At 43.2% G+C, this 15332-nt stretch overlaps 1 protein-coding gene across 1 annotated transcript in view; it reads right to left on the bottom strand.

Moving 5' to 3' along the window:
• Positions 1-15045, bottom strand: part of LOC123733092 (regulator of G-protein signaling 7-like) — a gene marked incomplete at its 3' end in the record, with an annotated part of 204681 nt that extends 189636 nt beyond the window's left edge. Inside the window, exon 1 of the mRNA XM_045712427.1 lies at positions 14968-15045. Coding sequence (XP_045568383.1) covers positions 14968-15045 — 78 coding nt within the window. The remainder of the gene's footprint in view (positions 1-14967) is intronic.
• Positions 15046-15332: the final 287 nt, after the last annotated feature.

Here is a 15332-nt window from a genome sequence, read left to right as displayed (position 1 = left end):
AGCTGTTCCTGATTGAGAGTCATACCAGGCCAACAAAGAAATACACAACATAGAAAAACCATAGAAATACAAAACATAGAACAATACCCCAAAAACCCGGAACACATAAAACAAACACCCCTCTTACATAAATACATATCCCAACAAACCCCGAACCACATAAAACAAAAACAAATACCCCCCTGCCACGTCCAGACCAAACTACAAATAACCCCTTTACTGGTCAGGACGTGACAGTTGCAAGCTCAGCTTCACACGTAATTGTTAGTAAAGGGCAATTTAAATGTAGGAAAGGATGAAACAGAGTCTGTGACACCAGTAAATATAGGTAGTAGTGTTAATCCCCAAAAACAGTCAGACAATCGCACGGTCCCCGCAGCCGGACAACTTTGTCATGGATTCTGGAAAGAAATGCTTGCTCGACCGATGTTGCTCATTCAGCCAATAGAAACTTTTTCAAACAGTTTTTCACTAAACAACGAGTTGGAATCAGAGTCCGAGCCTTCTCATTTCTCTCCCCCACCCGTTACGGGGTCTGAGCCTTCTCATTTCTCTCCCCCACCCGTTACGGGGTCTGAGCTGCCAAAGCCTCCCACCATTAGCTCTGACAAATTGAAAACCCTAGTCATTGGCGACTCCATTACCCTCAATATTAGACTAAAAATAATAATCCAGAGATCATATTTTGTTTACCAGGGGGCAGGGCTACCGACGTTAAGGCTAATCTGAAGATGGTGCTGGCTAAAGCTAAAACTGGCGAGTGTAGAGAGTATAGAGATATCGTTATCCACGTCGGCACCAACGATGATAGGATGAAACAGTCAGAGGTCACCAAGCGCAACATAGCTTCAGCGTGTAACTAGAAAGATGTGCCGGCATCGAGTAATTGTCTCTGGCCCCCTCCCAGTTAGGGGGAGTGATGAGCTCTACAGCAGACTCGCATAACTCAATCACTGGTTGAAAACTGTGTTCTGCCCCTCCCAAAATGTTTTAATTTGTAGATAACTGGCCCTCTTTCTGGGACTCCCCAACAAACAGGACCAAACCTGGTCTACTGAGGAGTGATGGACTCCATCCAAGCTGGACTGCTGCTCTCACCTTATCTACGAACATAGACAGGGCTCTAACTCCTCTAGCTCCACAATGAAATAGGCTGCAGGCCAGGCAGCAGGCTGTTAGCCAGCCTGCCAGCTTAGTGGAGTCTGCCATTAGCACAGTCAGTGTAGTCAAATCAGCCATCCCCATTGAGACTGTGTCTGTGCCTCGATCTACATTGGGCAAAACTAAACATGGCGGTGTTTGTTTTAGCAATCTCACTGGAACAAAGACCTCCTCCATTTCCTGTCATTACTGAAAGAGACTGTGATAATATCTCACATCTCAAAATAGGACTATTTAATGTTAGATAACCTCACTCCCAAGGCAGTTATAGTCAATGACTTAATCACTAATCATAACCTTGATGTGATTGGCCTGACTGAAACATGGCTCAAGCCTGATGAATTTACTATGTTAAATGAGGCCTCTCATCCTGGTTAAGCTAGTGACCATATCCCCCTGTGCATCCCACAAAGGTTTTGCTAAAATTTACCACAGCAACAAAAATAAATACAGTTTTCGTCTTTTGAGCTTCGACATTGAGAAGACTGATACCTAATTTCATTGATCCCCAATCCTTAGGTAAAGCTCTACAGTGCAATATGAATTTCAAATATATACAGCCTACTCACTCACTTTTTATAGCTACTTGTCACGTCCTGACCAGTAAAAGGGGTTATTTGTAATTGTAGTTTGGTCAGGGCGTGGCAGGGGGTGTTTGTTTTGTGCGTTTCGTGTTTTTTTGGTTTATGTTCTAGTTTTTCTATTTCTATGTTGGGGTTTTGGTTGGACCTCCAATTAGAGACAGCTGGTTGTCGTTACCTCTAATTGGAGGCCATATTTAAGTGGATTAGTTTTCTCTTGTGTTTGTGGGTGGTTATTTCCTGTTTAGTCTGTGTACCTGATGGGACTGCTTCGTCGTCGTCGTCTGTTTGTCTGTTTGTCTGTTTGTCTGTTTGTCTGTTTGTTTGTTTATTTGTTTGATTTGTTTATAGTGTTTTTCTTTAAATAAGAATATGAGCGTTTTACCCGCTGCGTTTTGGTCCCCCTTCAACGACGCTTGTAACACTACTGTTTACAGGCCTCCTGGGCCGTATACATTGTTCTTCAATGAGTTCCCTGAATTTCTAATGGACCTTGTAGTCATGGCAGATAATATTCACATTTTTGGTGACTTCAATATTCACATGGAAAAGTCCACAGACTCACTCCAAAAGGCATTTCAGAGCCATCATCGACTCAGTGGGTTTTGTCCAACATGTCTCTGGACCTACTCACTGCCACAGTCATACTCTGGACCTAGTTTTGTCCCGTTGTCACAGGCGTCGATGAAAGGTGACCAAAACGCAGCGGGTAAAGTGCTCATCTTCTTTTATTATTAATAAAGTGAACACTTAAACGAAAACAATAAAGCGACAAATCAGCAGTTCTGTAACGTACTCAGACTATACAGGAAACAACCACCCACAAACCCAAAGGAAAAAACAGGCTGCCTAAGTATGGCTTCCAATCAGAGACAACGAAAAACACCTGCCTCTGATTGGAAACCATACTCAGCCAAACATGGAAAAAGAAACATAGAAATTGAAAACAAGAACCAAAAAGCCCCAAAACACACAAAACAAACACCCCCTGCCACGCCCTGACCATACTACAATTACAAATGACCCCTTTACTGGCCAGGACGTGACACCCGTGGAATAAATATTGTGGATCTTAATGTTTTTCCTCATTATCCTGGACTATCAGACCACCATTTTATTATGTTTGCAATGGCAAAAAAATTATCTGCTCAGACCCCAACCAAGGATCATCAAAAGACACGCTATAAATGATCGGAGAACACAAAGATTCCCTTCTCAGACTCTCTTTCCACCTACCCTCCAAGGACGTTGGAGTACAAAAATCGGTTAACCACCTAACTGAGGATCTAAATTTAACCCGGGGTAATACCCAAGATGCAGTTGCACCCCTAAAAACATGTGTCACAAGAAACTAGCTCCCTTGTATACAGAAAATCCCCGAGTCCCGAAGCAAACTTCCAGAACATAGCCCAGCTCTGAAGCAAGCTTCCAGAAAATCCCAGAGCCCAAAGCAAACTACCAGAAAATACCCCAGCTCTGAAGCAAGCTTCCAGAAAATCCCAGAGCCCCGAAGCAAGCTTCCAGAAAATACCCCAGCTCTGAAGCAAGCTTTCAGAAAATCCCCGAGCCCTGAAGCAAGCTTCCAGAAAATACCCCGAGCCCCGAAGCAAGCTTCCAGAAAATACACAAGCAATGAAGCAAGCTTCCAGAAAATACCCCGAGCCCTGAAGCAAGCTTCCAGAAAATACCCCGACCCCCGAAGCAAACTTCCAGAGAACTGGAACGGAAATGGCGCTCGACTTCCGACTAGCTTGGAAAGAGAGTACTGTGCAACATGGAAGAAACCTCACTGTTGCTCGATCAGCCTACTTTTCCAACCTAATTGAGGAGAATAAAAAAACAATCCAACATTTATTTTTGATACTCTCAAAGCTAACTAAAAGAAAAAAGCAGCATTCCCCAAAACGTCTTCGACGAAAACATCATGACCATTAGAAAGCAAATTAAGGATTCCTCTTTGATTCTGCGTATTTCTCCAAAACTCATTTATCCTGAGTCTGCACAGAACTGCCAGGACCTTGGATCAATGGAAACACTCAAGTTTTTCAATCCTGTAACTCTCGACTCATTCCCCGAAAATAGTCATGGCCTCTAAACCTTCCAGCTGTCTACTGGACACTATTCCAACTAAAGTACTGAAAGAGCTGCTTCCTGTACTTGACCCTCCTATGATGAACATAGTAAATGGCCCCCTATACCCTGGATGTGAACCAAACTCACTAAAAGTGGCAATAATAAAGCCCCCTATACTCTGGATGGAACAGCCCTGTGTGTGACTCTCTCTCTCTCTCTCTCTCTCTCTCTCTCTCTCTCTCTCTCTCTCTCTCTCTCTCTCTCTCTCTCTCTCTCTCTCTCTCTCTCTCTCTCTCTCTCTCTCTCTCTCTCTCTCTCTCTCTCTCTCTCTCTCTCTCTCTCTCTCTCTCTCTGAGTTCCTGTGATGCTGTCTCCTCATGGCTCTCTCTCTGTCATCATACAGACAACCGCTGAAACATCTACTCTATTAGAACATTCCTGAATGTTACTCTGAAGTATCCATTCTAACAACCACGAAATACTTTGATCATTGACGAAACGCAACCAGAGAGAGACTCTGATGAACTCTCCAGCAGACGGGCCGTAATTCCAACAGAGAAGACAACAACGACACACGGGCGTAAATATATACATGCAATTATTCTCCAATGAACGGGCCGTTCATGTGCGAAGGATTAGCATTTCAATGAATATAAATATAGATTGTGTGTAGTGAATGCATTTTGTCTTTCCCGCTCTTTCTCAGTCCCCACCCCTTTCCTTTGTCTACCAAGCCGTCATATCAGCTTAGCCCACTAGGGACTTTCCTATCATTAGTTAGTAACCAATATCTACTATTTGTTTATGCATTTCTGTGATTTGATTAGTTAGTAAATAAATAATTAAGCCAATTTTGTATATCGCTGATTGATAATTTATGCTAGGGTTCGTGCAGATAACGTCGTGAAATGATTGGTTCAGATGAGACTGACAGAAGGTAAAGAATAATTAATGATGGCCTGCTATTGATATAGAAGATCTTCAGATCTTAGAGAGTGGATTCAGGAGATAGCCTCTCTATATAAACTAATGCTTCCGTGGTGCCCCCCGACTTCCTAGTTAATTAAGTTGACATGATTCGAGCCTTCTGATTCCATGAGTGATGGAGCTGAGTTTGACTTTTTTGCCCAACACTTCATTTAAGGAGCTCCAAAGCTTTTTTACTGTCATTGTTTATGTCATTTATTTCGTTTCATAGTGTAGTTTCTTCTTTCTATTCAGTTTAGTCACATGATTTCTAAATTTGCACTTTGTTTGCCGATCGGTTGTGCAGCCAGACCTATTTGCCTCATCCCTCTCAACCATACAACTTTTCAATTCCATATCAATCCACTGGGGATTTAACAGTTTTTACAGTCATTTTCTTGATGGGTTCTTATTAGTAACTGGGAAAAGCAATTTCATGCAGCGTCTGGTTGTTTCTCATTACACACACAGACCAACAAATATTATTTACATGAAAAACATAGGAATCACTACAAAAACGTATTGTTTGACCTCTTATACAGCCTTTGTAACATTCCTTACATTTTAGTAATTTAGCAGACGCTCTTATCCAGAGCAACTTACACTAGTGAATGCATACATTTCATACATGCATTCTTTTTTTTTGTACTGGTCCCCCGTGGGAATCGAACCCACAACCCTGGCGTTGCACACACCATGCTCTACCAACTGAGCCACAGGGAACACACACACAAAGTTACAGCCTTTGTAACTTTGGTTTTCCTTTGATATGGCTACTATATTGTGATCACTACATCCGATGGATTTGGATGCTGCTTTAAAGCATATTTCTGCAGCGTTAGTAAAGATGTGATCAATACATGTGGGTGATTTAATTCCTATGCGGTTTGTAAAAACCCTGGTAGGTTGACTGATAACCTGAACCAGGTAGCAGGCTCTGGTTGCAGGTTGAAGCTTTATTATTTTTTGGCCAGGTCGCAATTGTAAATGAGAACTTGTTCTCAACTTGCCTACCTGGTTAAATAAAGGTGAAATAAAATAAAAATTTAAGTGGGCAGCTTGTGGTGCAGCTAAATGTGTGAAAATGTTGGACCCACATCTCGGTGGTGTGGAGACTGTTTTGCCAATTTCCTGCAATTCTACACATTTCTCCAAGGATCTAATGCTGTGTTCTATTGATCAAACTTAAAACCTGTTAGGGCTAGGGGGCAGTATTGACACGGCTGGATAAAAAACATACCCGATTTAATCTGGTTACCACTCCTACCCAGTAACTAGAATATGCATATACTTATTACATATGGATAGAAAACACCCTAAAGTTTCTAAAACTGTTTGAATGGTGTCTGTGAGTTTAACAGAACTCAAATGGCAGGTCAAAACCTGAGAGATTCCTTTACAGGAAGTGGCCTGTCTGACCATTTCTTGAACTTCTTTTCCATCTCTATCTTTTACTAAGGATCTCTGCTCTAACGTGACACTTCCCACGTCGTCCATAGGCGCTCAGAGCCCGGAAAAAACAGAATGTCGTCATTCCAGCCCCAGGCTGAAACACATTATCGCCTTTCTCAAGTGGCCGATCAAGGGACTCTGGGCTTATGCGCGTGACCCGACCGCCCCCGCCTTTGTGATTTTTTCCTCTGTTTGCCGAAAAGGAGATTCCCTGTCGAAATATTATCGCTTTTCTACGAGAAAAATGGCGTAAAAATTGATTTTAAACAGCGGTTGACATGCTTCGAAGTACGGTAATGGAATATTTAGAATTTTATTGTCACGAATTGCGCCATGCGCGCGACACTTCTTTACCATTTCAGATAGTGTCTGGAACGCACGAACAAAACGCCGCTATTCGGATATAACGATGGATTATTTTGGACCAAACCAACATTTGTTATTGAAGTAGCAGTCCTGGGTGTGCATTCTGACGAAGACAACAAAAGGTAATAAAATTTTTATAATAGTAAATATGATTATGGTGAGTGCTAAACTTGCCGGGTGTCTAAATAGCGAGCCTGTGATGCCTGGGCTATGTACTTAGAATATTGCAAAATGTGCTTTCACCAAAAAGCTATTTTAAAATCGGACATATCGAGTGCATAGAGGAGGTCTGTATCTATAATTCTTAAAATAATTGTTATGCTTTTTGTGAACGTTTATCGTGAGTAATTTAGTAAAATGTTAGCGAATTCCCCGGAAGTTTGCGGGGGGTATGCTAGTTCTGAACGTCACATGCTAATGTAAAAAGCTGGTTTTTGATATAAATATGAACTTGATTGAACAAAACATGCATGTATTGTATAACATAATGTCCTAGGGTTGTCATCTGATGAAGATCATCAAAGGTGAGTGCTGCATTTAGCTGTCTTCTGGGTTTTGGTGACATTATATGCTGGCTTGAAAAATGGGTGTCTGATTATTTCTGGCTTGGTACTCTGCTGACATAATCTAATGTTTTGCTTTCGTTGTAAAGCCTTTTTGAAATCGGACAGTGTGGTTAGATTAACGAGAGTCTTGTCTTTAAATAGCTGTAAAATAGTCATATGTTTGAGAAATTGAAGTAATAGGATTTTTAAGGTTTTGAAAATCGCGCCACAGTCTGCAAGTGGCTGTTACGTAGGTGGGACGCAAGCGTCCCACCTAGCCCATAGAGGTTAATAAAAAAAAATCAATACTGCTAAATTCATTATTTGGGGAATTTTCAATTCTCCCCAACTGTTTAGCTTTCATTTTGGTGATTGTCCCCCCAAAAAATATATTATAATATAATAATATAATATAAAATATATACTTCATATCTGCTTTTAGTCATTTAAGTTTACACTGAAAGTGTTCAGCCATCACAAAAATGTATTTAAAAAAAAAAAAATATTGGTGGCTTAGGTCGACCTGAATAAAAAAAACGCTTTGGCGTCCTGCCCAAGGATTACAACGGCAGAAAAATCCCTGCACACACACACTTCTCTCTGAAAAACCCATCCCCCTCCTTATAGGTTCACACAAACCCAGATTCAAACCCAGAACAACGACGCAGTCTTTTATAATAACTATTGAAAGCATAAGAGGACCTGCAGGAATGAAGCATCTATCAAAACAATATAGTTCCATCAAAATAGACAAAGCATGCTTATAAGATTAGGGTAAAGTCCTGTAGGGAGAACCAGGTCAGTATTAGGGTAAAGTCCTGATGGGAGAACCAGGTCAATATTAGGGTAAAGTCCTGTTGGGAGAACCAGGTCAGTATCAGGGTAAAGTCCTGTTGGGAGAACCAGGTCAGTATCAGGGTAAAGTCCTGTTGGGAGAACCAGGTCAGTATTAGGGTAAAGTCCTGTTGGCAGAACCAGGTCAGTATTAGGGTAAAGTCCTGTTGGCAGAACCAGGTCAGTATTAGGGTAAAGTCCTGTTGGCAGAACCAGGTCAGTATTAGGGTAAAGTCCTGTTGGCAGAACCAGGTCAGTATTAGGGTAAAGTCCTGTTGGGAGAACCAGGTCAGTATTAGGGTAAAGTCCTGTTGGGAGAACCAGGTCAGTATTAGGGTAACGTCCTGTTGGGAGAACCAGGTCAGTATGAGGGTAAAGTCCTGTGGGCTGTTGGGAGAACCAGGTCAGTATGAGGGTAAAGTCCTGTGGGCTGTTGGGATATTTGATATAGTTACATGTTTTTAATTTGACAACAAACACATTCTCACAGAGGCATTAGAGGTTTACATTAATCCAAAACTACGGTCCCTTTCTGCCACATAAGACATCTCATTCTGTTACCAACACAAAAGACGGGTTGGAGTCACTATCATGGCCTCAAGTAGACATCAAAGAGAAGATTAGGGGAGAGAGCCAGCGAGAGAGCGTGAACGAGAGAGATTCTGTTGGCAGAGAACCAGAGAGAGAGATGAGAAACTCTGCAGTGAATGATTGAGAAACAGGCTTGGAGGAGAAGAGAGAGAGAGAGAGAGAGAGGGATGAGAGAACTGTTGCCTACCATACCTCCACATCTCTCTGCTCCAGAACCAGTCTTTTTTATGAAAGCTTCAAAAGTACCTCACATTTGATTCACTTCAATATGAGTCTCAGATTGGTACCTGACCATGATATTCTACGACTCAGCAGACACTGGGGTTTAAGCAAGAAGAGCTGCATGGGGACCGGGGAGAAGAGGGATTCCTGCTTCAGATGATGAGGAGGAGAGAAGAGGAATTCCTGCTTCAGATGATGAGGAGAGGAGAGAACTCCTGCTTCAGAGGAGGAGAGAAGAGAACTACTGCTTCAGATGAGGAGAGAAGAGAACTCCTGCTTCAGATGAGGAGAGAAGAGAGATTCCTGCTTCAGAGGAGGAGAGGAGAGAACTCCTGCTTCAGATGAGGAGAGGAGAGAACTCCTGCTTCAGAGGAGGAGAGGACTCCTGCTTCAGAGGAGGAGAGGAGAGGACTCCTGCTTCAGAGGAGGAGAGGAGAGGACTCCTGCTTCAGAGGAGGAGGGGAGAGGATTCCTGCTTCAGAGGAGGAGAGGAGAGGACTCCTGCTTCAGAGGAGAGGACTCCTGCTTCAGAGGAGGAGAGGACTCCTGCTTCAGAGGAGGAGAGGAGAGGTCTCCTGCTTCAGAGGAGGAGAGGAGAGGACTCCTGCTTCAGAGGAGGAGAGGACTCCTGCTTCAGAGGAGGAGAGGACTCCTGCTTCAGAGGAGGAGAGGACTCCTGCTTCAGAGGAGGAGAGGACTCCTGCTTCAGAGGAGGAGAGGACTCCTGCTTCAGAGGAGGAGAGGACTCCTGCTTCAGAGGAGGAGAGGTCTCCTGCTTCAGAGGAGGAGAAAAAACCAGGTCAGTATGAGGGTAAAGGTGGAAAAAATTGTTGCTCAAAAAGAAGGAGGAATCAATAAAGAGTCAATAACAACCAAAATTAAACAGGTGGGGTTTAAGGGGAGGGGGTATTGAAAGACATTGATGGGGGGGGGGGGTGTCCACTGAAAGTTGCCTAGCAACAACAACAATAGAAAACCCACACCAAACTTAAAGACAGGGAGCAACCAAAAAAAAGGGGTGGGGTAAAACCCAAAACAGGGAAGATCAGATAAAGGATTGTCTAGAAATCAAACAGGGAGCGCTAACTAGAAGGAGTTAACCCGCCACATCTATCAAGATAAGCATCAGTTGTCAGAGCAGCTTACCGATCACTGTACCTGTACACAGCCAATCTGTAAATAGCCCATCCAACTATCTCATCCCCATATTGTTATTTTTTTGTTTTGCTCTTTTGCACCCCAGTATCTCTACATGGCACATCATCATCTGCACATCTATCACTCCAGTGTTTAATTGCTATATTGTAATTATTTCGCTTCTATGGCCTATTTTATTGCGTTACCTCCCTAATCTTACTACATTTGCACACACTGTACATAGACTTTTTCTATTGTGTTACTGACTGTGTGTTTGTTTATTCCATGTGTAACTTTGTGTTGTTGTTTTTGTCACACTGCTTTGCTTTATCTTGGCCAGGTCGCAGTTGTAAATGAGAACTTGTTCTCAACTGGCCTACCTGGTTAAATAAAGGACTTGTTCTCAACTAGCCTACCTGGTTAAATAAAGGTGAAATAAATCATAAATAACTGGAGCACTGGGCCAGCACAGGTGAAACACCTTCCCAATAACGAGATGGCAAACCAGCACAGGTGTAACATCTTCCCACTAACGAGATGACAAACCAGCACAGGTGAAACACCTCCCCACTAACGAGATGACAAACCAGCACAGGTGAAACACCTCCCCACCAACGAGATGGAAACCAGCACAGGTGTAACACCTTCCCACTAACTAGATGACAAACCAGCACAGGTGAAACACCTTCCCACTAACGAGATGGCAAACCAGCACAGGTGAAACACCTTCCCACTAACGAGATGGCAAACCAGCACAGGTGAAACACCTTCCCACTAACGAGATGACAAACCAGCACAGGTGTAACACCTTCCCACGAACGAGATGACAAACCCGCACAGGTGAAACACCTTCCCACTAACGAGATGGCAAACCAGCACAGGTGAAACACCTTCCCACTAATGAGATGGCAAACCAGCACAGGTGAAACACCTTCCCACTAACGAGATGGCAAACCAGCACAGGTGAAACACCTTCCCACTAACGAGATGGCAAACCAGCACAGGTGAAACACCTTCCCACTAGCGAGATGGCAAACCAGCAGAGGTGAAACACCTTCCCACTAACGAGATGGCAAACCAGCACAGGTGAAACACCTTCCCACTAACGAGATGGCAAACCAGCACAGGTGAAACACCTTCCCACTAACGAGATGGCAAACCAGCACAGGTGTAACACCTTCCCACTAGCGAGATGGCAAACCAGCACAGGTGAAACACCTTCCCAATAACGAGATGGCAAACAGGCACAGGTGTAACACCTTCTCACTAACGAGATGGCAAACCAGCACAGGTGAAACACCTTCCCACTAACGAGATGGCAAACCAGCACAGGTGAAACACCTTCCCACTAACGAGATGACAAACCAGCACAGGTGTAACACCTTCCCACTAGCGAGATGGCAAACCAGCACAGGTGAAACACCTTCCCACTAACGAGATGGCAAACCAGCACAGGTGAAACACCTTCCCACTAACGAGATGGCAAACCAGCACAGGTGAAACACCTTCCCACTAGCGAGATGGCAAACCAGCAGAGGTGAAACACCTTCCCACTAACGAGATGGCAAACCAGCACAGGTGAAACACCTTCCCACTAACGAGATGGCAAACCAGCACAGGTGAAACACCTTCCCACTAACGAGATGGCAAACCAGCACAGGTGTAACACCTTCCCACTAGCGAGATGGCAAACCAGCACAGGTGAAACACCTTCCCAATAACGAGATGGCAAACAGGCACAGGTGTAACACCTTCTCACTAACGAGATGGCAAACCAGCACAGGTGAAACACCTTCCCACTAACGAGATGGCAAACCAGCACAGGTGAAACACCTTCCCACTAACGAGATGACAAACCAGCACAGGTGTAACACCTTCCCACTAGCGAGATGGCAAACCAGCACAGGTGAAACACCTTCCCACTAACGAGATGGCAAACCAGCACAGGTGTAACACCTTCCCACTAGCGAGATGGCAAACCAGCACAGGTGAAACACCTTCCCACTAGCGAGATGGCAAACAAGCACAGGTGTAACACCTTCCCACTAACAAGGTGACAAACCAGCACAGGTGTAACACCTCTCCACTAATGAGATGACAAACCAGCACAGGTGTAACACATACTGACTAACGAGGTGACGCCGATCGGTGCGCGCCCCTACGTGCTAACGTCCAACTTCGAAATTTAAATTGAAAAAACCGAAGCCTTGTAACACCTTCCCCCTTAATAAGACAACAAATATATTAGTTCGCTCACCACCAACAGAAAAATATTTCCACGTCACAACATGATACGTTGCTACTTGAACTTCCCCTAATCGCCAGATATTTAACTACGGCTTCCAAGTCTGTTAGAGAGGATTAGCTTTAGAAAAATGAATTGTAGAATCACTGATCTATAAATAATATTTCCTGCCAAACAACAGGCTTAGTGTGATTAAGATTGATAGAGCACTAGCTTTAAGCACCAGCTGTCAAAGCAGCTCACAGATCACTGCACCTGTACATAGCCCATCTATAATTTAGCCCAAACAACTACCCCTTCCCCTACTGTATTTATTTATTTTATTTTGCTCCTTTGCACCCCATTATCTCTATTTCTACTTTGCACTTTCTTCTACTACAAATCTACCATTCCAGTGTTTTACTTGCTATATTGTATTTACTTTGCCACCATGGACTTTTTTGCCTTTACCTCCCTTATCTCACCTCATTTGCTCACATTGTACATAGACTTATTTTCCTACTGTATTATTTACTGTATGTTTGTTTTATTCCATGTGTAACTCTGTGTTGTTGTTTGTGTCGCACTGCTTTGCTTTATCTTGGCCAGGTCACAATTGTAAATGAGAACTTGTTCTCAACTTGCCTACCTGGTTAAATAAAGGTGAAATAAATACATTTAAAAAAGCTGCACCTCCCCTGGCTGCCTCAGGAGTCTACTTCAACACCAAACCAAGGGGTGTTCAGAATCTACAACACCAAACCAAGGGGCATTCAGAGTCTACTTCAACACCAAACCAAGGGGCATTCAGAGTCTACTTTAACATCAAACCAAGGGGCATTCAGAGTCTACTTCAACACCAAACCAAGGGGTATTGAGAGTCTACTTTAACACCAAACCAAGGGGCATTCAGAGTCTACTTCAACACCAAACCAAGGGGCATTCAGAGTCTACTTCAACACTAAACCAAGGGGCATTCAGAATCTACTTCAACACCAAACCAAGGAGCATTCAGAGTCTACTTTAACACCAAACCAAGGGGCATTCGGAGCCTACTTCAACACCAAACCAAGGGGTATTCAGAATCTACTTCAACACCAAACCAAGGGGCTTTCAGAGTCTACTTCAACACCAAACCAAGGGACATTCAGAGTCTACTTCAACACCAAACCAAGGGGCATTCAGAGTCTACTTCAACACCAAACCAAGGGGCATTCGGAGACTACTTCAACACCAAACCAAGGGGCATTCAGAGTCTACGTCAACATCAAACCAAGGGGCATTCATAGTCTACGTCAACACCAAACCAAGGGGCATTCAGAGTCTACTTCAACACCAAACCAAAGGGCATTCAGAATATACTTCAACACCAAACCAAAGGGCATTCAGAATATACTTCAACACCAAACCAAGGGGCATTCGGAGCCTACTTTAACACCAAACCAAGGAGCATTCAAAGACTACATCAACACCAAACCAAGGGGCATTCGGAGCCTACTTCAACACCAAACCAACGGGCATTTGGAGTCTACTTCAACACCAAACTAAGGAGCATTCAGAGTCTACTTCAACACCAAAACAAGGGGCATTCAGAGTCTACTTCAACACCAAACCAAGGGGCATTCAGAGTCTACTTCAACACCAAACCAAGGGGCATTCAGAGTCTACTTCAACACCAAACCAAGGGGCATTCAGAGACTACTTCAACACCAAACCAAGGGGCATTGATAGACTACTTCAACACCAAACCAAGGGGCATTCAGAGTCAGACGACGATTTAGATTCACGTTGTCAATAAGCATTCAGGGGTTTCTTTAAAAAAAAAAAATGTTGAATGTGAACACAGAGCAGCAATAACATGCTATGTATTTATGGTACAATAAACAAAGATGAAATGAAAAGGCTTTTAGATAACCTTGGAGCTTATCTTTTAGACCACCCAGCAGGTAAGCAATAAGCCTGGTCCCAGATCTGTTTGCTGCTCTTGCCAACTCCACTGCTGTCATTATGGCATAACAATAAGCCTGGTCCCAGATCTGTTTATGCTCTTGCCAACTCCACTGCTGTCATTATGGCATAACAATAAGTGACAAGTGGTTTGCATGACAGCACAAACAGAATGACACTCAGGCTAGCCAAACAATACCGCAAATCCAAAACTTTCTTCAGGTTAGGAGATATCCAAAACCCTAATCCTTTTCCAGTCTCGTTTGACACCCTGCGGGACTTTAGACGAAACTACTGAGTCGTTCACGCCAACTCCTGTTACTATGGTATCCAAAACACAAGACATGACCATCCATTAGAAGGCAGGTGTCACGGTTGTCGAAAGGATGAGGACTAAAGTGCAGCGTGTGTGTAGTTCCACATTTTATTTCAATCTGTGAAACTTTTCAATACATAAATAAACTGAATTGACAAAAGAACAAACCGTGACGCAGAGGAGAAACAAACACTAATCAAAAAAATAATCACCCACAAAACCCAGGAAGAAAAACCCCTACATAAGTATGATCTCCAATTAGAGACAACGAGGACCTTAGCTTCCTCTAATTGGAGATCATCCCAAACAAACCAACATAGAAATACAAAACTAAAACATAGAAATAGAACACATAGAATAAACACAAAAAAACACCCCCCCCGTCACGCCCTGACCGACTCTACCATAGAAAATAACATCTTACTATGGTCAGGACGTTTACCATTCCGTTATGGAGAGAGCACCAACACCCACCACCTGAACAATATAGGTAGGGGACTGAGGAGAGGTATCAGAACCCATTATGTTATTTACATTAGATGCCTTTCTTACCTTTCTGTAGACCAGCATGTTGGGGGATTCATCAGCCACTCCATTGCTACTCTGGCTATAACTGTTTGTCTGAGCCATGGTTTAACGGGATCTCCTGGCAGTGTGAAGTGCTCCTGAAAGAGAGACGGGAAAGAGCAGATTTTTATTTTAGATTTTATTTCACCTTTATTTATTAACCAGGTAGGCTAGTTGAGAACATGTTCTCATTTACAACTGCGACCTGGCCAAGATAAAGCAAAGCAGTGCGACACAAACAACAACACAGAGTTACACATAAACAAATGTACAGTCAATAACACAATAGAAAAATCTATATACTGTGTGTGCAATTGAGATAAGATTAGGGAGGTAAGGCAATAAATGGG

This window comes from Salmo salar, unplaced genomic scaffold, assembly GCF_905237065.1.
Source record: "Salmo salar unplaced genomic scaffold, Ssal_v3.1, whole genome shotgun sequence".
NCBI lineage: Eukaryota > Metazoa > Chordata > Actinopteri > Salmoniformes > Salmonidae > Salmo > Salmo salar.
Note: the sequence above shows the minus strand (reverse complement) of the source record. Positions and strands in the feature narration are given on the sequence as shown.